This window comes from Gobio gobio, assembly GCF_949357685.1.
Source record: "Gobio gobio genome assembly, chromosome: 3".
Lineage (NCBI taxonomy): Eukaryota > Metazoa > Chordata > Actinopteri > Cypriniformes > Gobionidae > Gobio > Gobio gobio.
The window spans coordinates 4,853,005-4,876,687 of record NC_137099.1 but is presented as its reverse complement, the minus strand read 5'-3'; the positions used below and the strand labels follow the sequence as shown (position 1 = coordinate 4,876,687).

Sequence of the window (23,683 nt, the reverse complement as noted above, 5' to 3'; positions counted from 1 at the left end):
AAATCGCCCAGACCATTTAAACCTAAAGAAAACACAGTGTCCTCTCTGAAACATTATTAAATGATGATCGATACAAGACACCTAAAAGCAAAATGGATTTGTGGTAAATTTTAGTAAAGAACACTGTAAAAAAAATCAGGTCCCCAATTGAAAATTTTCTAGTGAGCGATCACATCTAAATTTTTCAGTTGGCCAAATTGAATTAATGTGAATTGATGCATTTTAATTCAATTAAAATGCAAGAACTTAAATTTGGCCAACTGAAAATTTTAGATGTGATCGCTCACTAGAAAATTTTCAATTGGGCACCTGATTTTTTTTTTTTACAGTGAATGTATTACTGTATGTAATCATAAAAGGTAAAAAATATCTCACTCCATGCTGTGAAGGTTTAAAATATGAACAGTATGTAAGAGTTAATCAACCAATAATTAAATAATATAATTTAACATTGGATTTCTTTTAATTTACCCTTAACATAATTGTAAAAAACTAAATGTCACTTTCTCAGGAGGAGCCATTCTTAAATATTTTGGTGCTCGTGGAGAAACATTTCAGGAGGCTGACACAAGTAAATATTTCCCACTGCCTTTCTTTTGAATAGTTTTGTGTGCAACTTCAACATAGCTAATTTTCCTCTTGCCAATAAAAAATTTAGTTTTATAATCATAATTCACTATGTTGGCTAATTGTACTTTAATATTAATTTAAAATTAATGTGTTTTATCTACTCTGCATACTGTATTTATTATTAATTATATTATAATCTCAACAGCTGGAGGAGGTGACTCTACTGCTGCTTCAGTAGAGCATAACGAGCCGCATACCACTATGGCTAATGTTGTAAGTTAGCTATATATTGTTAATGCTAAATTATTAATATTTATTTGTTTACAACAAATTGACCTTAAATTTGCAAATCTATAATCTTTACTTTTACTGTTTCAGTGAGTGTACTTTAATAAGCAGTAAAATAATTGTAGGCAATCATGTTAAAAGATATACAGATGAAATGTGTAAGTGTTAGATTGTATATAGTTGCTGGTTTGCGGTGCAATACTCCATTATTCACTGCAAGGCAGGGCCCCAAAATTATCCTGCTTAGGGCCCCCAGATTTACAGAGCCGGCCCTGTCCCTGTGCACACACCTTACCATAACCAGGCGGCCATTATCCGTTGCGTCAGGTTGAATCAGGCTCTGATGAATCACGGTTTGGTTGCAACCGGAATCCACCAAAGCCTGATATGTACCCCTCTTAAAGGTCCCATGGCATGACAATGTAATTTTATGAGTTTTTTAAACATTAATATGAGTTCCACTAGCCTGTTTATGGTCCCCAAGTGGCTAGAATTTTTTGATTGGTGTAAACCGAGTTCTGGCTGTCCTGCTCTGCCTTTGAGAAAATGAGAGCTCAGACGAGCTGATCTGGAATCTTCCCTGTATGTCGTCATACGGGGAACGGTTACCTCCCCTTCCTCTGTTTGCCCTCCCAGAGAATTTGGAGAAAATGGCGTTTATCAGTCGCAACGGCTTTTACGATATGGATTGGACAGCACCGCCACAAACAGTGAGTAACAGTGTTCTTTAATGCCTGATCTGTGATCAGTGATTTCTGACGTGTAGCTAATCATTCAAGTTCACACAGACTTTCTTTCTAAATCGTTTATGCATCAGTGAATCAAGCCAGTGACTAAACAATCAACTTCACATAATTTCTCTTAGTAGCGTGAAACAAATCTGTTACTTAAATTGTGATTAGATGCTAGATTAGTGATCAAAGAACACTCTCTTTATAATGTTTGGATCTGTCAATCACACGTCGCGAGTGTATCTGCACACTTGCCCAAACTGCCATTATAACGAATGACGCTGTTATTCTGCACAACGAGACCCTTACTGTATTCATATCGATGTCATGTTTTCTGTTAGTTGTGGTCAAAGCATTTTGTGAGAGAAAACGCGTTGCAATGACGAGATCACTGGATTCACGTGATCAACAGACTGCCTGTACTCAATGATCGTCACTGCAGCCTTTCATGTGATGGGAAAAGATCTAAAAATAAAGCTTGACAGCTGTAATGGTAAAAAACTTAGTAAAAGTATTTGAGAGTGGTGCCACATGTTACAAAGTTCGTAGAATAATGAGGAAGATGACAGGGTCGGTATGACAGGGACTCGTGTTTATTCAGAACTCTCAGATACAAACAAAATAATCTCACGCTCACAGCAACACTGTACAATATAACTTTTCTCAGCAATCTTCCTCCAGCTCTCATCTTTCTGGTCTACAAGTGCCCAGTCCGTCTCTCTCTCTCTCTCTGGCAGCGCTTGGAGACCTCGCTAAACCACGTCCCCTACCCCATAATCTAATACTCATTTCAAATGCAAAGATGTCAGCCAATCACAACAGTGGCCATTTTCACTGAAGTCTCACAGCAGACAAGCCCCTTGAAACAGAGCATTCAAGCCAGAGGACTAATATCAGAATAGAAAAATGGCTTTTATTTAAAAATTATGACATTTTATGATCATACTAACAATATAAGTACACGTCAGGAAACATTATAAAATAATAAAAAAAATCCACGCCAAGGGACCTCACAGGTATTTGGTATAGCCCGGCTTGATCCTGGGCTCCCATCTTCATAAGCGGCACATACACTGGCGGCGTTGCAGTGGCGGCTGGTTCTCCGGTCCGAACCTCCCAACCCAATCAGCTCCGGAAAAGCTTGCGGTCCTCCTGCTGGGCGCTGAAGAGGGACTGGAAACGCTGTTCCTGGTCGTCCCTCATGTCCAGCAGGGCCTGATGCTGTTCTTGATGTAGGCCCACGAGCGATTGGATAATGTCCGCAAACGGCATGGCTGACGGGCTTTGCATGATGATTGCGGTTTCCTTCTTCCTTTGGGGGGGTTCTCCGGAAAAAAGGCTTTTGGGGGGTAAAATATGTGTTTTTTTGGCTGGGTTGCCTGGGTTCTTGGGTCTAAATATCACATAATTGGGTTCGCTTCAATCCGCGGACATGGAAAAACAGCCCGCGGGAAAACCACAGACTTGGCAACACTGTGTGCAGTTGAGTTCTGTTGACATTTGACAACGTTATGCGTCGCTCTGTTGCTCTGACTGGTTGTAGGTCTATCCAATTGAGGTCTTTCCTGGTTCAGTTGAAACACGCCCCATAATCACAGCCCGCAACGGAGGAGTATCAGACTCATATTCTGACTAGAATTGAGTATGATACGTCAGGCTAGAATAACCCCGCTATTTTTAAATAGTTTGGCCAGAGATCACGTGATATACCCATTACTATTATGGCAACTCAGAAGAATACGCCGTGGTCAAACGGAGGTTTCCTTTGTTTGGTTGCAGAAGAGAGGATCCAGCGAGGGCTTGATGGGGCAACGAGGAACGAAAAAGTTTCCTGTGGCATCGCTATGACGACCAGGTACTATTGTGGAGGCACTATATGCAATGGAAAATGGAGCGAAAGAGTTGAGCTGGTACTGGTAATGGAAAAGCGGCAAAAGTTTGTTAATGGGTGAAAGAAGGCAGGGTCGGCTGTGAACTTGGACTCGTGGGTGTTTAATTCAACTCAAAATAATAAAAGCTGGCGCCACGGGCTCTCTCTTTATATAAACACACTCAGTAACTGTCAACTTGGCTTCTGCAATCAGCAAATCCTTCTGGATCTCTCTCTCTCTCTCCCAGCGTCCACAAGTCCTCAGTCCGTCTCTCCCCTCAAGCACTGTTTGTGATCCGCTTTATCCGGTCTCTCCGTGCCAGTCACTGCGATTAGACACAGGTGTTAATCATCATGCACTTGAGCTACTTTCTTACCACTAGCCTCCTCACTCTCTCCACCTGTGCAGACCTTGCGAAACCACGCCCCCCTCGCCACAAATGTTTAATTGCTATCTAACATGTAATAGCTGGTGATGCTGATATGGTAATAAACTCTCACTGTGGCCTAACATATTCAGAATGTACATGTCAACATGTTGAATCTAATACAGGAAACTGTGGTAAAAGCCTTCCTTTTCCTGTTTTAAACTAATATCAGTTTTTAGAAAATACATGTATAGGAATGTTGAGAAATGACTGTATTTAAGATTTGGCATGGGAACTCTTCAAGCTCAGCAAGGACAATGACAGCTTCAGTTTGGTCTTTGGTTGAAAATACAAATGCTCATTGATTTATTTAAGAGGTGATGAAGATGTTGCTGACCTAGCTGGTGCTTTTTGCGTCGATGACAGCTTCGACACGCACAGATGATGAGGACACATAGTAGCAGCAGCAGAAGGGCTCCTCCGCCGACTATGATGCCCAACATGGTCCAGTCACAAGCATCAATGCCAAAGAATCGACCAATACCCAGACCTTTTTTTTGGTTTTGGCCTTGACCTGTAAGACAGGAACAGATGTCATGAAGTCAAGAACAGACAGGTGGATCATTAAAAACATCAATTCTAAGCGGTTTAAAATCCTACAAACTGCATCATGCGTAAAACTAAACATATATCTACTGATGGATGATTTGGATTGGATAGTGAAGTAAAAGCATCAAGTGTACAACATGCATACTGGTTGTTAACTAGTAGCCTACCATCTAGTAAATATTGCAGTATACAAACATCACAGACAATGGCAGACAGAGACCAGGGCAGCTCTGGCATAATCTCAATAACGCTTCTATAAATGACTTACAGGTTATTTATAATTATTGATGTAAATCCCTAAAGTACCGAAAAAAGGTACCGTTTGGTACCGGTACCGATACCGGTTAAAATGTGAACGGTGCCCAACCCTAGTTAGTACACAGTTTAACGCCATGTTGCGGAGTCAATGTGCACTTGAAAAATACTGTTGTTTTACTGTCATAGAGTCACGATTTTACATCAGCAGCAAAAACAGGAAACGGCCAGATCAAAAACCTGAGCATGTACTTCATGATACAAAAGTGGAATCGTGAAAAGTGCCAGGGCATGTTTTACATCAATCTGGTCTGTTCAAAACCCCAAAAGGTCTAGATTATCATTGAAGAGCATTTTAATGAGGATACAAATGAATAATTAGGCCTAATTATAAAACAGAGTCAGTGCATTCAAGAATAAAAATGTGAAATAAAAATAACTTACATGATACTGTAATACTTTTTTCTTTGCTGACAGGATTGCTTGCCTCGCATGAATACGGTTTATTCCACTCTACTTGAGTAGATGACAATAACAGTTTAGTGTTTTTTTCATTCTGGATAAGATTGTCGTCTTCATACCAGGAGAAAGTCAGATCTTTTCTGTTTCCAGTGTCACAGATGAGAGTAGCGTTCCCGTCAGCTGTGCAGTCGATCTTCACAGTCGGTTTAGGGGCCTTTTCTGTAACAACATGGAGGTTATTTCCTACTGTAACTACTATAGCAATATACAGTCTTATTTTGTTATTATTATAGTGTTGGAAGGGTAGAAATATTTGTCATCTTACCATAAACTTTAATTTCCACTTGTCCATTATCAGTCTCTGTACCATCAGAACCAAAAGCAGTGTATTTATATACGCCTGTGTCCTTCACACTAACATTTTGAAATGTCAGGGATCCGTCGTCTTCAATTGTTAAACCTGGAGTGTTTGACTTCTTCTTCTTATTTTTCCTCTCAATCACAGCAGCACTGGAGGTGTGGGTCCATTTTATGTTATTAGATTGGTCATTGTTTGGTTTTTTCAGCTTCATGATGCAGGACGTTCCCACTAGTAGATCTTTTCCACACTCATCTGTTGAGACTATAATAAATAAAATGATATTAATATTTAATAAAACACATCAGGGTTCAACTGCTAATTTGTGGTTCAATATGAGGAAAAAGCATAAAAACAGAGAATGAATAACTCTCAGGGTGGGTTTCTTTTTAAAAGTAAGTTTTGGTTCAGACACTAACCTTGGACTAAACTATTAGACACAGTTCAATATTTTATTCCCACCATAACAGAAATTATACAGTTCATTTAACAATTACAGAATGTAAAAGTTGTGTAATATTACAACATATATGCCCTGACCTGACATTTATATATCCTGTGTTCAGATCTGCCTTTGTTATACACTGACTTATGTTAGTGTGTTTCTCTTGTGTCCAACGGGTAATACAAAAATAACATGAATCTGGAACTTCACAAAAGAATATTATAATTTAAGACCGTTTTGAACTAGATGGTTGAAACCAACAAATCAGTGTTTGATAAAATAAGACTCAAAACCTCCTGAGATACAGACTTTCTGTTGAGCTCTCCGTGAGACGACTATAAAAAAGGGAGTTTCAGAAACGATAGAAAAAAAATATTTTCAGTCCCCAAAGATCTTGAAGTTCATAAAATAACCATTTCTTTCTTATTTTGAAGAACGTTTTAATAATCGAAAGAGCCTTTTTCTACAACAACAACAACAAAAAGAAACCATAAAGGTTAAATATTCTTCACAAAACCAAAAATGCCAATAAAGAACCTTTATTTTTAAGAGTGTGTGTAACACTATAATTTGACTACATATCTAAATATTCTACTTTCTTGTGTCTTCTCTTAAAGTTAGACACAAACAAACACACAACCCACTGAGCAAAGTTTTTGGATCGTGAGAGAATCGTGGGATTCATTCCAGGATCTTCTTGCTGTGAGGAGACAGTGTTTCCCACTGAGACACTGGAGCTGCCCTTAATCACAGACATAAGACACACTTTGACTATTTCTGTCAGACGTCTACAGAAGCTCTTACTGAGAATTAACAGAGCTTTAGATGTTGATATTTATGGTTAATTTGAAGTCACCATTGCAGTGGGAAGTGTTTGCTTTAGTTGGGCTCTTGGTCCCCGTTGTTATGTTAGTCTTTTTTTGGCTGCTGTAACTGTGTGTGTGTGAAACACAATAGTTGTGGCTGAGAAAGCAAAGATAAAGTGACAGCAGGTGTTGTCAGCTCCTTGTTGATGACTAAATCATCAGAAATCAAGCAGCTAATGTTGTGTTTTAAGTTTTGTGTGCTTGTTTGGAAAAATAGTAATTTGTTTTTAGCCACTATAAACTTGTTAATCTAATGTATTGGCACCAATAGCATTAAAATGATCATTTATCCTGAAGGATGATTAAACAGCATGTGTAAACAACGTTTTGAGCAAACATTTCACATAGTCACACACAGACATCAAGATTATGCCTATGCTTCACAACAATGGTGACAATCAAGTTTGAGTTTTGTACTATGAAGCTACCCATCATGCATTGCAGCATGAAGCTTTTTTTGTTTTGATTGTCACCGTTGTTGTGAATCATATGCAAAATCTTGATGTCTGTGTGTGACTATGTGAAGTATTTTCTCAAAACAATGTGCACATTCTGTTTTATCATCTTTCAGGATAAGTGATTATTTTATTGGTACTGGTCCCAATACAGTGGATTTACAAGGTTATTGAGGCTATAAACAAATGATTATTTGCCAAACAAGAACACAAAACTCAAAAGCACAACATCAGATTCTAGACTTCTGGGCTCGTATTCATAAAGATTCTAAGAGTCCTCTCAGAAAACTCCTAATTTAGCTTAAAAACTTTTACGTAGGAGTCTTAGCTTAAGAGCTATTCGGGACTGATCTGAGAGCAACTCTGAGCAAAGAAAATACAAAAACTTTTATCTTAGTGAAGAGGCGGGGCTGACCCCGTTGCGACCGTATGACACAGTCTTTTGAAGACTGTGATTGGTTGGTTGTCCAAAAAGGGGAAAAAATAAGCGCTTTTAAGTATAGGGTCTATTCTAAGCCTTCACTTTGAATTTACAAGCGCAAATTGTCCTATTTTACCGTTCTCTCTCACTCACACACACACACACACACACACACACACACACACACACACACACACACACACACACACACACACACACACACACACACACACACACACACACACACACACACACACACACACACACACACACACACACACACACACACATTATATATATGTACACTGAAAAATTAAATTAAGCATAATTAATTAGTGCTCGTTTAAACAATTTAAATGTAGTTTTTTTATTTTAATTTGAAAAAATGAATTAGTTTTATGGGAATTGCATGTGTTTTTGTTTAAATTGAGATCAAATAAATTGATTGCGACCACTTACGATAACATTTTTTAGTAAATTCAACAAATAATTTTTTTCAGTGTATATAAATACTTTTATTATTTACCATGCTGTTAATTTCCTATAAGGTATTTGATTGGCTTAGAATTATAAACATTGTTCCACTCTTTCCAATTACACTGATTGCTGGCATGTCTATTTAATTGGTGGTTTGAAAGTTGGATTTAATGCAACAAACATGATCCCTGCACGATCTAATCTATAGCGTTTTATTAAGTCACTGTCATCCATTGTCTGCAACACATTTCTTCTCCCTCTTCGTCTTTCTGCCATTTTCTCCGCTGCTAAAGAAACTCTTAAGCCTCTTAAAAGTCCTCGTCCGTGCTCCTAACAAATTTGGGTTAAAGGGTTAGTTCACCCAAAAATGAAAATTCTGTCATTAATTACTCACCCTCATGTCGTTGGACACCCGTAAGACCTCCGTTCATATTCGGAACACAAATGAAGATATTTTAGTTGAAAGCTGATGGCTGAGAAAGGCTTCACACAGGCCTCCATTGGCATTCAGTACATTGACACTTCCAAGATCCATAAAAGGCACTTAAAACGTCGTTACAAAGTCTATCTCACCACAGTGGCTCTACAATAATCATACAATGCGACGACAATAGTTTTTGTGCGCAAAAAAAAAATCAAAATAACACCTTTATCCAACTTGTTCTTGTCTTCCGTGTGCGCCTCCACGACGCATGCGCGAGAATATGACGTAGCGCCGGTGTTCGGGAATCGATGAAATACACACTTAAGCCCCATTTTGAGCACTACGCCGAGACCTAAAGCACGATCAATGTAGAATCCAACAGCTTAGACACGCGCGTCTTCCTCTGCTCGTAAACAAATCGCTTCTGGGTCATATGTCCGAACGCCGGATCTGCGTCATATTCTCGCGCATGCGTCGTGGAGGCATACACGGAAGTCGATAACAAGTTGGATAAAGGTGTTATTTTGATTTTTTTTTGCGCACAAAAACTATTGTCGTCGCATTGTATGATTATTGTAGAGCCACTGTGGTGAGATAGACTTTGTAACGACGTTTTAAGTGCCTTTCATGGATCTTGGAAGTGTCAATGTACTGAATGCCAATGGAGGCCTGTGTGAAGCCTTTCTCAGCCATCAGCTTTCAACTAAAATATCTTCATTTGTGTTCCGAATATGAACGGAGGTCTTACGGGTGTCCAACGACATGAGGGTGAGTAATTAATGACAGAATTTTCATTTTTGGGTGAACTAACCCTTTAAGATCCTTTCTGAATTACTTTTTTCTTTACTAGGATTTTTTAGTTGATTTTAAGAGTAAACGCCCACATTTCTAAGAATTTTCTTAGAATTTTGTCACTAGGAGCTACTCTTTGCATTAAGATTCTTTATGAATACGGGCCCTGATGATTTAGTCATCAACAAGGAGCTAACGACACCTGAAGTCACTTTATCTTTGCTTTCTCAGCCACAACTATTGTGTTTCTCACACATACACAGTTATAACATCCAAAGAAAAGCTAACACAAATACGGGGACCAAGAGCCCAACTAAAGCAAACACTTCCCACTGCAATGGTGACTTCAAATGAAACATAAACATCTAAAGCTCTGTTAATTCTCAGTAAGAGCTTCTGTAGACGTCTGACAGAAATAGTCAAAGTGTGTCTTATGTCTGTGATTAAGGGCAGCTCCAGTGTCTCAGTGGGAAACACTGTCTCCTCACAGCAAGAAGATCCTGGATTGAATCCCACGATTCTCTCACGATCCAAAGATGTGTGAATTACAGATGCTAAGTTGTCTAAAGTGTCTAAAGGTGTGAGCGAAGTTTCTTTTATTTTCATGATTTCTGGACAAACACACACTGTCTGTGAGTTGCTTTGCAATTACAAATGGAAAATATGTCCACAATTTGAACTAGTTTTTAACCTTGAGGTTCCATGAGCGTCTATATCGGACGTGCAGAACACGTCAAAAACAGACGTCATAAAAACGTTCATTCTGGCTCCTCAGTGGATGTATTTTCAACGTACGCCTCTAGGGGCAAAGACAATAGGCTTGTTTGAGATGAGCGAAATCTGCGCAGAACCGATCACCGGTGATCAGCGTGAGATGCATTCCGGTTAGAAAAGTGTCCGAGGGCGGTCCGCCATGCTGACGTATGTCAAAAAACTCTCGCGAGCGAAAGGCGGATGTGTCGGATTCTGCAGTTGAGTGCAGTTGCTCTCCACCGACTGCGCGGAGCAAAAGCACGATGGGAAACGACTTGCTGACGACACAGCTGAATGGTTATTGGTTTAAACAACCGTGATGTATGGTTCTTTTTTTTAAATGTTTGATTTTAAAACTCTGAGATCATGTTTTTATGTGTGAATATTCCCAAACTCTCTAACAAAGGCGATCTCTCTGTGGGTTATGTGATTGTTGTCATATTTATAAAAATATATATATAAAAACATGTATGTAGGCCTAATTAAAGTAAAAATGATTGATAAACACGTCTTTCGAAACAGAAATAAATAACTTTGGGTGTCTTGTTCATAATATTTATTTTCATATAAAAGTAACAGAACTTAAATTACATCCAGTTTATCAGCAACAAAGCGCACGAGTGTGAATCCCGCGATATCCGCCTTTGATCTCGCAGGTGTCGGATCCACTCAAGTAGGGCTCGCTGCAGCCTGCAGTGATATCCAACTCCGCCCACATCCAAGTGTGACGTCAGAAATCCCGCCCTGCAGCTAATTTCATTGGTTACAGTGACGGGTAGGTTTAGGGATCACACTTGGATGTCACACTTGGATGTGGGCGGAGTTGGATATCCACTGCAGGCTGCAGCGAGCCCTACTTGGGAATTTCAGGCAAGGCGAGGCGCTTCTCAAACAAGCCTATTGAAAAGACGTCTTTTGGACATAACTTTTCTCAGTGGGAATTTTGCATGTAAACGTCACTAGATTTGCATTTAAAAGTGTCCAAAAATTACTACTATTTCTTGAAGTGGCCACTATTAAAGTGTATTTGTAGTTTTGAGGACATTTTTTTACCTGATTTGACCCTTAAAAATTGCCTTCATTACTGTTTCCGTCAAAACATTTTTTATATTGAGTTTAAAAAACGTATCATTTTGAGTTGATATAAAACAACGCAGTACACACGAGAATAACAAATGTTAATATGGATTACTATTCTCATTGGCGTAGGAACCGGGGGGGACGGGGTGGACGTGTCCCCCCCAATATTGGAAAATGCTGCATGTGTCCCACCCAAAAATTTGCCTATATACCGCCGGGACAAAAACTGTACATTTGGAACTTTTATTTTGAAAGCGCGAGTGCGACAAAGATGATATTCGGTTTTGCCAGCAAGTCGAAGCCAGAGTGATAGGTCCCATTTCATGCTATGTTTGAATAATTACCATTCGCCAATCACCAGCTTCATATTCTTCACTTTTCGGACTCGGAGAATCTGATTGGTAGACAGAGGTTTTCATTACAGTAGGAACATACAAATACGTTACCGGTGTGCACCAGCTTTCAACTGGAATACCACTCAACGTTGTATGAGGTAAAATAGTCTCAGACAAGCGGTTGAAATTAGCAAGCTTTTTAAAATTGAATTATGGATACAACGGTGCATATATGACATTAAATCAACAATGGAATTTTGAATGGAACGTGTGTTATGCTTTGCGAGAGGTTACGTTACGTTAGATAGCTAGTCATATAGCTGGCAATCGATTTCTCTGTGTTAACCTTAGCAAAAGTAAAATGTTCTGCCATCTCATTTCAGCATAATGCCACCCCGGAAAAAATAAAACCAAAGGAAATAACGTTGCTGAAGTTTTTTACAAAGAGTAAGGTTAGTGTAAGTAACGTTAATTATACAACACATTTGACACAAGGACAGGACAACATCTAACCTATCATTTACCAAGCCTATATTTACATTAATATATATATATATATATATATATATATATATATATATATATATATATATATATATATATATATATATATATATATATATATATATATATATATATATATATATATATATATATATATATATCATCAGGAGAAGGCTGGTACCAGCAGGGAAGAGGCAGGTGAGGAAGGAGTGGCACATGAAGGGTTAGCAGATGAAGTAACAGGTGGAGGGTGTGAGGTGAGGTCTTAAAAATAATTAATGATGAATATGTGATATACATACAGAGCCCAAGTCAAGATAAATATAACTGATCATATATAAGTCCACTATTACTTTGTTTGCAATAACTTTTAATTGTAGGCTACAATTGTTAATTTATTAGGAGAACCATGATGCAGCCATGGAAGAGAGAAAAGGAGAGGCAGGTGGCACTGCAGGGTGTGAGGTGAGGTTTTAAAATGTATTCATAATTGTAATGGATTAAACGCAAGAATGGAGATTGAGTTGCTGCCTGTTCAATGCCAATTCCTCAGTCAATAAACAGAAGTAATACAATATGCTTAGTTTATCATAAGCCTTGAGTCCACTTAATAATTGTTTTCAAGCACATATTCAAGCTCTTTGACTTAAGTAGCAGGGACTCTGACTTCCAACCAACTAAATGTTAATATACATAGTACTTTTAACCCTTGTGCATCAATTTAAAAAAGTTACACATCGGTCCATAGAGGACAAAAATATCCATGTCAAAAAACTCACTTGGCCTCCAGTCACTGTTTGGACTCATTTTAAAGAAGACACATGGCAGATTATTGTTGAAGCCAAACTAAAAGTTTAAATAAAATAAAAAGTTATAGATTTAAGTTTATGAAATGTATTTATGTATATTTTATATAAAATATATGTTTTATGAAACATGGTAAACTCTAAAACTAAAAAGCCATAAATCTAAAAAAAAAAAAGTTGTTCCAAATTTGAGGTTGATATCTCAAAAAATTTGCTTTCTGTTTGTTTGGCCGCAGTGCCAAAGTTTCCCCATTAGATGCCAGCAAAACTCCACTGATACACACAGTATTTGGATTTGTGATTTGCAGTACAGTTGAGTTTTTCTCTCTCAAATATTACAAGCACACGCATACACACACACACACACACACATTTTTATTACACACATACAAATCACACTCTGACATCCACTAACACACCCACACATAGCTACATAATTTATCCAATTGATAGGAATAAAGTGAGTATTGTATTTATAGGCCAAACCTGAAAACAATGGCACCATCTGGTACAAAATAGTACCAAAAAATTAACAAAGATTGCATCATTTTATATTTAAATTTCAATGGGATTTAAAAAAAATCCAAATTTGGGACATTTTTGTCCAAAAGGTGCTGAGAGGAAGTATTTTGTGTACCTAGTGCAAAATAGATTTGTTAAAGGAAATGGGGGTGAAATATTCAAATTCGTTATAAAAACACACACCTGTGGCAAATTTTACGCAGTTAGCATTAACACAGGCAAAGTTATCAAAAAAAACTAAACTGAAAAAGCCAAAAATGTCCATACGGATGCGCAAGGGTTAATGATTCATTAGTGCCTGCTGCACGCATCTAGCCTGACGTAGTCATACTCAATTCTAGTCAGAATATGAGTCTGATACTGCTCCGTTGGGCTGTGATTATGGGGCGTGTTTCAACCGAACCAGGAAAGACCTCAATTGGATAGACCTACAACCAATCAGAGCAACGGAGCGACGCATAACGTTAGTTGTCAAATGTCAACAGAACTCAACTGCACCGTGTTGCCATGTCCGCGGGTTGAAGCGACCCCAATTATGTGATATACAGACCCAGGAATGCGATTTTTAGCTGCCAGCCCTCCTAAATAATACATATTTTACCCCTCAAATGACTTTTTTCCCGGAGAACCCCCCCTGGAGAGCTATTGGGCTTGTTTTTGGCTAGTTTTGAGGAACGTTAGCAATTGGGCGGGTTTTGTTGTAAAAACTTGGCAACCCTGTACCTGCACGCTGGAATAAGTAGCCTAACGTTAGAAGAACAAGATTAGTGTGAACGATCTTTGCCGGTGTTGTAAAAAAAGAATTTAAGGATACACAGAGTACTTACCAACACGATCATCATTTCTGAGAGAAATAGTAAAGGTGAATGCATATACGAACAAGTTCTCCGTTTAGGATTAGAACAAACTCAACCCAAGTGCCTTTGATGACGTGGATGATTACGTTACTGTTTATCATCTGTCCATCATCGTCTAAAGCCCGCCCTGTAATTTCATTGGTCCGAGCAGTTTCTGTTTGGGCATAATTACTCCTCTACGGATCAAGTCCAGACCGAACTGCCCGAGTAAAAATGTTGTGGGCGGGGCTAAGTTCGGCTGGCATCCAGGCTAGCACGCATCATCTGCCCCAGGAAATCACCATCTTGCATATCACATGCTGGAATCCAGTTATTAATTATTGGATTTTCATTTTGTAGTTTTGAAATTGGCTCTTCATTGGTTCAGGAGCTTTACCTTAGACATGCATCACAGCAACCATATTGTATTTTTAGGAGCAGGAAGGCAGCAGCAGTGTGGAGACAGGAGAGGATAGTACAGGGCCCGAGGTGATGTCTTAAAAAGGCTTAAGTGATAACATTTTGTCTGCTGTAAACAGAGATGTCAGTGTGTCAGTATCTGCAAAGCATTGCTTTGAAATCTTACATATTAAATGTTCAATCTGTGACAAAACCGTATAAATTTTTTTTGCGTTATTACTTTGTCAAGTCCAGTTCTGATACTGTACTATTTTTTTGAGTTACTGTTATGGTGTTACCTGAATGCTAGTGTTGTACATCATGCAGGAGGATCATCAAATGGTTGAGACAGGCAGAAAAAGAAAGAGAGAGACAGAAGCAGACCGACAGGTAAGAGAGATGTAGGAGATTAGCCCTTTATAAGCTTGATGTAAGTGTAGTCTCATGGCTTTGAGTGAGATTGTGACTTTTTTGCTTTAGGGAGTTCAGAGCATGCATGACAGAGGCAGAAACAGGGACAGAGAGTTGAGTGACATTGAAGATTCAAGTCAGAGGATAGAGCCATATCAGCCACACCCAAAATGTATACAGACTCAAGTGCTGTCTAATAGAGTTTTACATTTCCAAGAGAGGTGGTACAAGGAATTTCCCTGGCTGCATTATGATGCATTGAAAAAAGGGGTTTTGTGTTTCTATTGCAAAAAAGTGTATCAAGAAAAACCCACACCTTTTGCAGCAAAAGCAGAGCCTGCCTTTATAAATACAGGATTTAAAAATTGGAAAAGAGCGATTGAAAAATTTAAAGCACATGCAAGTAGTCATACACACTGCCATGCTGTCTCTGTGACTGCACAAGAAAATCATCCTGTAGATGCCCAATTGTCCAGTGCTTTGGCACAGCAACAAGCAGACAATAGGCACTGTCTTGGGAAAATAGTCAGTTCTATCAAATATTTAGCACGACAGGGACAGGCCTTGAGAGGGCATGAGGATGAAAATAGTAATTTGTATCAGCTCTTGAAAGACAAAGCAGAGGATGATGTCCTTTTAAACAAATGGTTGCAGAGGCCCAAGAAAGAATACATTAGCCCAGAGATCCAGAATGAAATTCTGTCCAAAATGAGCAATAGTATTGTTCGTGGAATAGCTGACACAATCAGGAATCTACCCATTCTTCAGTATGCAATTATCATTGATGGAACACAAGACATATCTGGGCAAGAACAAGAAAGTATATGCCTGCGTTATGTTGACAATGACCTGATTCCCCATGAAGAATTCATTGGTTTGTACGGTGTCTCAGATACAACAGGAAAGAGTCTAGCTGAAGTTGCTAAGGATGTGCTGCTGAGATTAAATTTACCAATCCATGGTTTACGGGGTCAAACTTATGATGGGGCTGCTAATATGTCCGGTAAGCATTTTGGGGCACAGGCAATGATAAAACAAGAGCAGCCACTAGCACTCTTCGTTCACTGTGGTGCCCACTGTACTAATTTAATAGCACAGAAAGCTTGCTTGGCCTCCAGTTTAATCAGAGACTCCTTGGATTGGGTCCACCAGTTGGGAGTCCTGTTATCTCAGTCAGGGAAGTTTAAAGCAATTCATGCAGCGATTGTACATGCAGAGAATACATGTTACACCAAAATAAAACCACTCTGTCCAACAAGATGGACGGTACGGAACAAAGCCATCACAGCTGTTTTATCACAGTATGGATCAGTGCTTGCTAGCTTGGAGGAGATGGCTTCTGGTGCCTCAAACACAGCATCTACTGCTAATGGCTTGCTAGGTCAGTTTCGTAAAGGCAAAACAGTGTTGGGTCTAAAACTTGCCTCACCAGTGGTTCATGAGCTTGAATGCCTGAACATCTCTTTTCAGAAGAGAACTGCTACAGTTGCTGGCATGAAGGCTGCTGTTGAAGTTGTCAGGACCTCACTCATGGCCAAAAGAAATGAGGAAAGCTTCCAAACTTTGTTTGAAGAGGCTATGGCCATGGTTCAGTCTTTAGGTATTAAGCCCATTACAGTTCCACAGAGCAGACCACCCCCAAGATGCTTCTCTGGAGGAGCTGAAGCACATCAGCCTAAATCTGCAAAAGGACCACTACAGAGTGGAATTCTTTAAAGTCCTAGATACTGTAGATGCACAGTTCACTGAGCGGTTTAACCAGGATGGTTTTCTAACTTTGCAAAAATTGGAAGAGACACTACTGAGTGGAGAGGTTGATGCTCCAGTGATTGATAAATATTCAGAGTTGAACAGAGAGTCACTTTCAGTCCAGCTTTCTATGTTCTGACTGAACTACTCATTTAGTAACAGTGCAGAAGCTGCAGGGATCATTCGTAGATTGCCTGTGGAGGTACGTGGATTATTTGGGCAAGTGGAAACCCTGGTCAGGTTGCTTTTGGTAGTCCCAGTTTCTTCCTCTGAGGCAGAGAGAAGTTTTAGTGCCCTCCGCAGGCTCAAGACTTGGCTCCGCTCTACAATGACTCAAAACAGACTTAACCATGTTGCTGTCTGTCATATCCATCAGGACAAACTGGACTTGTTGGACAAAAAGTCAATTTGCAAGCACTTTATTGCTTTGAATGACAAGAGAAAAAAATATTTTGGCTTTCTAGCCTAAGCAATAGGGCATGCCTAAGGCACCATTTACCTCACCCCCTGAAGAGCAGAACAGGAGGATCTCAGAAGAGTAAGAGAATGACAGACACATTTAAAGACCTTCCTATGAGATTGTAGTCTTCAGGATATTTCTATGGAGATAGTATACTCATCTGTAGACTTAAGCGTCAATTTATGCACCTTTACAACACCTACAATATAACACCACACCTGTATAAATATTCATGCAACATGTTGCTAGAGATTATGTCCTTCTGCATTAGGTTTTAAGTCAAATTAGTATATGAATATATAGATGCATTAAGGCTCCATAGTCATTAGCTAAGATAATAAGCTTTGTTTTACTGTTATACACTTTAATAGAAAAGGAAAATGTTATTGATATAGATAATAATGATAGATATGTAATAGTTCTAGTTCCTAATACATTACATGAGCACTTACTGCATATTTGTTTTACATGCAGAATGTTGTTTTCTTGTTACATTATACATTATCATATTGGGTAGGATTCCAATGCAAAATACATTTGCAGGATTTATCTAATCTGCTATTTTATTTTTGTTATTATTTATTTATTATTGTTAGCTCCTTGTAACTTATATCACATACCTACCTTAGAAACCCTGCCTGTTTCCAAAGACGTATGTGACTTGTATTTTTAAAAATTTTTGGGTTACAAATAAAATATTTGCCTTGTAAAGTGCCACTCTCCTTTCTGCCCGCAATTACAGGGGGGCTTGTACACTTTTATAGCCGCGTTTCCACCGCAGGAACTTTACCCCGGAACCAGGAACTTTGGGGGGGAACTCGGTGCGTTTCGACCGCAGGAACCAGGGTCTAAATGAAGTTCCGGGTAAATATTTCCCCCTCCAAACGGCCCTGCTTGCGAGGTGGGACTTTTCAAAAGTTCGCGAACTTTCGGGGGTGGGACTTGGGCGCTGAACATGCTGATTGGTTGAGCTCTCGCAGCTATTTTTTTTCCACCGCCATATTTACAAGTCTTTTGCGAGGTGGGTTCCGTGGGTTTTGCGTTCAGTAAATATTTTTTTTGCAACAATGGAGTTCAACAAAAAATTTGACCGATGGACCGACGACGAGGTTCAGGCTTTATTGAGCATATATGCGGAGGAGGACATCCAGCGGGAACTGGAAACGGCGACCCGCAATGAAAAGGTATACCTGAAGATATCGACTCGGTTCCAGTCACACTGGAAAACAGTGCAGAGAGAAGTTGAAGAAATTAAGACAAGATTACAAGAAATTAAAGGATCATAACAACTGGAGCGGTTCCGACCGGCGTATCAACAAGTGGCATGACCGCCTGGACGCGTTGCTGGGACACAGACCGTCCTTTTCTGGTACAGCGGTAACGAAAGACTCGGCTAGTGCGTTGTTGGAAACCATCCAGGAATCCGAGTGGGTTGAAGGTAAATATATCATCTTGGTATCATCTATTAAACTTGTTGCAGTGTTTAAACACGTTGCAGTAACTTTTTTCAACGTGCTTTTCCAGATGTAACGAGTGGCCCTGATGAATCGCAGGCAACGGAGACCGGCGTGTTTTCCCCCGCGGTCACCAGTACGTTATAAAGCTGACAAAAATGTGTATATATTTAAAAACTGATGTGTAATCCTTAATGGTTTTGTTGTTTTTAATTGTAAACTTAAATTGCCCATGATAAAAATTGCACACTGGGCATTGTTCAAGCTGGGCAAACAATTGTTCATTATTTGTAGTGAAAACACTTTAAATAATTAATTGATGGTTTCTATTGTTTCATGGTTGCCTTGTGTATTAATTTCCATGTGTTTCTGTGCAATTTTTCTACTTAGAGAAAAGGAAAAGGGACTGTGACTTTTCTTGATGCACTGAGGGACATGGAGGATGCTAACCGGGCCGTCCTGCAGCATGGACAAGAACAGACCAATATATGCAGCTGTTACTGGATAGCCAGGCCGAGGAGAGATGAGGAGGCAGTTTGAAGAAAGGACAGTTTGTCCAGTCGTTCAAGAAGTAGCCACAATGACCAGCCGCTTGAATGAAGCATTTGCTCTACCACACTTGTACTTTATATATTGTACGTGTTGGCACAGCTCTTGGAAAGGTTACTGAAAAATACACTTTTTTTTATATTGTTGTTTTCACATTTTATATTTTCATTTTATTGTTCTAGTAATTTATTTGTCTTTGCACACTTTTATTTTAATTTTGTAAGAACTAATCTGTCTAAAATAAAGTAAAATGTGTAAAATGTCACTGTGTCTTTAATTTTCACATTCTAATATAACCACATTCTAATTGTATTCATATAGTGTAGGAAGCAAATAAAAGGGCTGCTGCTCGCAAGTCTTTCTGAATATGCACATAAACATAACTAGAAAACCCAAATATTATATTTTTAAATGTATAACTATGTGAATGTAGTATAATAACTTATAACCACAACTTAAATGAAGCCATAAGTGTGGTCCTGCTTCATTTCAAATTTGAGGAAGAAGTCTCGAAAATTATGCATTTAATGAAGCATATTGTAATACTAGTCATGTGATTTTTTTTTTGTGAATGTTAAGAGATGTTATTGTGATAAAAAATAAAATACTTGCAGTCTAGTAGGCTACCTAATCTTTCAACTGCTTAATTCAGTCTATTGTTTTCATTCAATTAACTTTTCACACATCTGTCATGACTGACTGACCTCATTATCCTTTTATAGAAAATGTTTTGTTTTGGAATTGAGCTATTACAACACATTCAGATTCTGGATTGCCCATCATCCCAATTTTGCATTAAAATGGTCAAACCAGGTGAACGTGCACGTTTAAATAAACAGTGTTGGTAATGTGTGTACATAATCAGCAAAAGCAGCGCTGCTTGCATCACCTACACTTGTTATTGAGCAGACATCCCAAGTCTGGGGTTGGAGATAGAGGTCTTCACGGAGCCCCCGAGACCCGTGGACCCGGGACCCGACCCGGGACCCGTACGGGTTCGGGTCTATATTTTAAATGATCAGCCGGGTCCGGGTCGGGTCTCAATCTATTACTACGGGTCCCGGGTCTGTTTAACATTGTGTGCAATACCCGAGTCGATCCGGACTCGGAGAACACCTGCCCGTGATCAGAGTCAGTCAGCACTGCTTGTGTGTTTTTTGTAACTTGCAACTGTAAAATTAGGATAAGAAAAGTGTGAGCCGGGAAATAAGGTTTAAAAAAAAGAAAGAAGAAAAACACGAGCGATCTCTCTCTCTTGCTCGCTCGCCTCACGCGCTCGCTCTCTCTCTCTCGCTCGCTCGCTCTCTCTGCAAGCGCACGGTAATAATAATGGTTACCTTCATGAGTGATGTGTGAAAAAAGCTAAAAAACAACGAATATAAAGAAGTTAAACCCACGGCACCTCTTCTGTCCGGGCATCCTTCATGCATATTGTGGACAAACATGAGAAAAAAGTAAGTGCTGTCTACGTGTGACGCACTGTTGAAGTTTGATTTGAAATTATATTTAAATAATATATTTAAAATCAGCAACAAAATCACAGTTGAACTGTCACAAATGTTTTCTATGATGCTCAAATTGCGTAAAAAAGCTCATATTTCAGGTTGCTCCAGCCACCGCGCATGTGCAGTATCAAGCGCGTGTCATTTCTATGGCAACCCGAGCTTCCGCTGTGATTGACTTTAATAATAATATGAATGAACCGTCTTATTTCTTAAAGTTTTGGTGGTCAGGCTCGCTCACAGAGATTATAGCAAATAAATAATGCGGACGTCAGCGGCCACCGATCGAGCAATCGCTATTATAGTTCAAAAAGGCAAACAGTCAAAGTTATTATGCGAGTTAACTCGAGTCGAAATGCAAATCTGCAAAGACGCATTTGTCATCCGTCACCGTGACATAAAGTGGACTTTTAAAGCTGAAATGATGAGTGAATTAAGCATGCTTGGAATAACAAGAGAGGAATAACATGGATTTAACTTTTTGGCAAGGATGTAATGCATCACAAGTAACGTTACAAGGAAGGGAGACGACGGCTAGGTAAGACAAAAAGTTATATTTTTCATAACTTGTTTATTGACTTGTTAATATCAGTTATTGTGGAATATGTGACAAACGGGTCCAGTCGGGTCTGTGTCTTCACGCCGGGTTCGGTTCCAGCTTTTAAATAATAGACGGGTCCAGGTCGGTTCCGGGTACTACGTTTTTGGCATTTCTCGGATCTCACGGGTCCGGGTCCAGCTTTTGAAATAATAGACGGGTCCGGGTCGGTTCCGTTAAGCACATTACGGGTCTCTTCGGGTTCGGGTATGAATTTTTGGACCCGTGAAGACCTCTAGTTGGAGAGATACCTCCCTGAAATGACTTTTTTCAGGTTGGGATATATTGTTGCAGACAGTATCGCGCAAAAGTGATTACTGTCCGTCGGTAACTGGGAGAAGCAGTCGCGCGCATTCCCACGTCACCGGACTAATTTGCCTTATCTCCCCGGTACTTTAGACCGCGGTGGAAACGCAGATTGTAGCAGGTCTGGGGGAGAAAAAGTTCCTGGTACAAATAGTTCCGGGTAATTTCGGTGGAAACGCGGCTTATGTTTCTCAACAATATTTGTCTAATAATAAACAGATTGGATGATTTTGTTTATTTGTTTGCTGTTTGTGATTCCATACATGTACCACGTCACCATACTGTTTCTATTATGGTGGTGGGACGGACTTTGATTCATACTTGGCCAAAATGTCCCCCCCAATGTCAAAGTCATTCCTACGCCCCTGACTATTCTTAATATCTTCTAATCACATCATAACTTTGGATCTCAACTTTTTTTTTTTTTTTACAAAATATATAAGAAAACAGCTTTTCCACATAACATATCTATAGAAAATGAAGTCTGAACTTACCAGAGAGTGCAGCGAAGCCGCAGAGGAATAGAAATAAGAGATTTATTTAATAAGACAGCTCATTGCTCTTCTGAACACAGCAAATGTTCCAGAACCTTTTTCACAATCGACTAAAGGAAACAAGAATTTCCTGTTTGCGATCAGAGAGCTGGCGGTTATGAAGACAGAATCATAAACTGAAGATGGTGCAGAAATTGACACGAGGCTTCACAGCACTTTTTTCCCAGGGATTTCAGAACAGCATAAACATAGCGTGGCCTATTTTAGAATCTGCATACGTCATCGATCATGCGCAGTTTGGGAGAGAAAGCCGTTTGCTTCAGATACCTGTCCGCGATCGCGGGTGTTTCGTGTCATATCACATTCAGAACAGAGCTGCCAACTCTCACGCTTTCGCCGTGTGACACACGGTTTTGCCTGTTTTCACACGCACTCACGCCACACATCCAATTTCTCACGCAAAAAAAAAAAACAAAACAAAAAAAAGAGTCCGATCTTGGGCCGAGACTCGTTCGTCCTTTTCAAACTCCCTGACGATATGAACTGAACCCTATGCGCTGCTGTTCATATATATATATATTATGCCTAGCGAGTGTTTCTATGGGCCGCTTTCGAACTGTCAAAGCCGGTCGTGAACGCGCTTTGTGAACATTCAAATGTTGCCTGTGCGTCTGCAACTGTATGCATGCTGCATGTATGAATATCTATATCTGCAATAGACTGAAGCAGAGGATTTTATAGGATTTAGTTCATCATTAATGGTAGATAATTCTGCATATGCTAAAATCTTAACATAATTTTAACATCGTTAATATTATATAATCAGAGAAGTTAATTTGAAATAAATCATAAACCATAAACCAATCAGCCATCAAAATAAATTATTTCTAAAATTAGCTTATATGTTTAATAAACATCAATATAGACTATTTATTCAAACCAAGTTTTAAGTAGGCCCTATGCCTAATCATTATAGGTATTATTTGAAAGCTTAAATTCTCAAATCATCCTGTTTTGTAAAAAACATCACATAACTGAATTTAAACAATTCTTAAGAACAGGGAAAATTATACATTAGGAGTCAAAATGATAAATTATACATTTATTTAAAATATGATTTTATATAATATACTAGATACATTATTATTCTACATTATTTGAATGCACGAAGCTTATCAATCCAACAGTTAGCAACCATTTACAACACTGTGTGTATGTGTAAACTGTGTAAAAATTGTTTTTTTTTTTTTTTGCATTCGTCTGAATTCGGCAGCAGACTCCCTGAATGAAAAAGCAGAAATATGTTGGTTTCTCTTCTTTAACTACTCTTAAACTTTGTTTAATTTAGGCACTTTCTAAGACCAATGTTTGTTTTCACATACAACCCCAAATCTGAAAAAGTTGGGACAGTATGGAAAACGCAAAAAAAAAAAAAGAAGTGATTTCTAAATTTACTTTGACTAGTATTTCATTGCAGACAATATGAACAAAAAATATTTCATGTTTTGTTTGGTCATCTTCATGTCATTTGTAA

The 23,683-nt window shown here is 38.9% G+C and overlaps 1 protein-coding gene across 1 annotated transcript; it reads right to left on the bottom strand.

The window, feature by feature from the left end:
• Positions 1–1,644: 1,644 nt before the first annotated feature.
• On the bottom strand, positions 1,645–22,609 carry LOC307123708 (T-cell surface antigen CD2-like). Its single transcript, XM_079812356.1, has 5 exons — positions 22,150–22,609; positions 5,479–5,775; positions 5,136–5,372; positions 4,225–4,401; positions 1,645–3,785 (listed from the first exon to the last, which is right to left on the bottom strand). The coding sequence occupies exons 2-5, from the start codon at positions 5,723–5,725 to the stop codon at positions 3,721–3,723; spliced, it is 726 nt and encodes a 241-aa protein (XP_079668482.1). The 5' UTR covers positions 5,726–5,775; positions 22,150–22,609; the 3' UTR covers positions 1,645–3,720.
• Positions 22,610–23,683: the final 1,074 nt, after the last annotated feature.

Excerpts from the sequence above, each read along its gene's own strand:
- LOC307123708 (XM_079812356.1), bottom strand. The coding sequence starts at position 5,725 with ATGAAGCTGAAAAAACCAAACAATGACCAATCTAATAACATAAAATGG. Across the intron at positions 5,373-5,478 it reads AGTGGAAATTAAAGTTTATG|AAAAGGCCCCTAAACCGACT; the intron begins GTAAGATGACAA and ends ATGTTGTTACAG. Across the intron at positions 3,786-4,224 it reads ACGCAAAAAGCACCAGCTAG|TGACTGGCACGGAGAGACCG; the intron begins GTCAGCAACATC and ends GTCTAATCGCAG.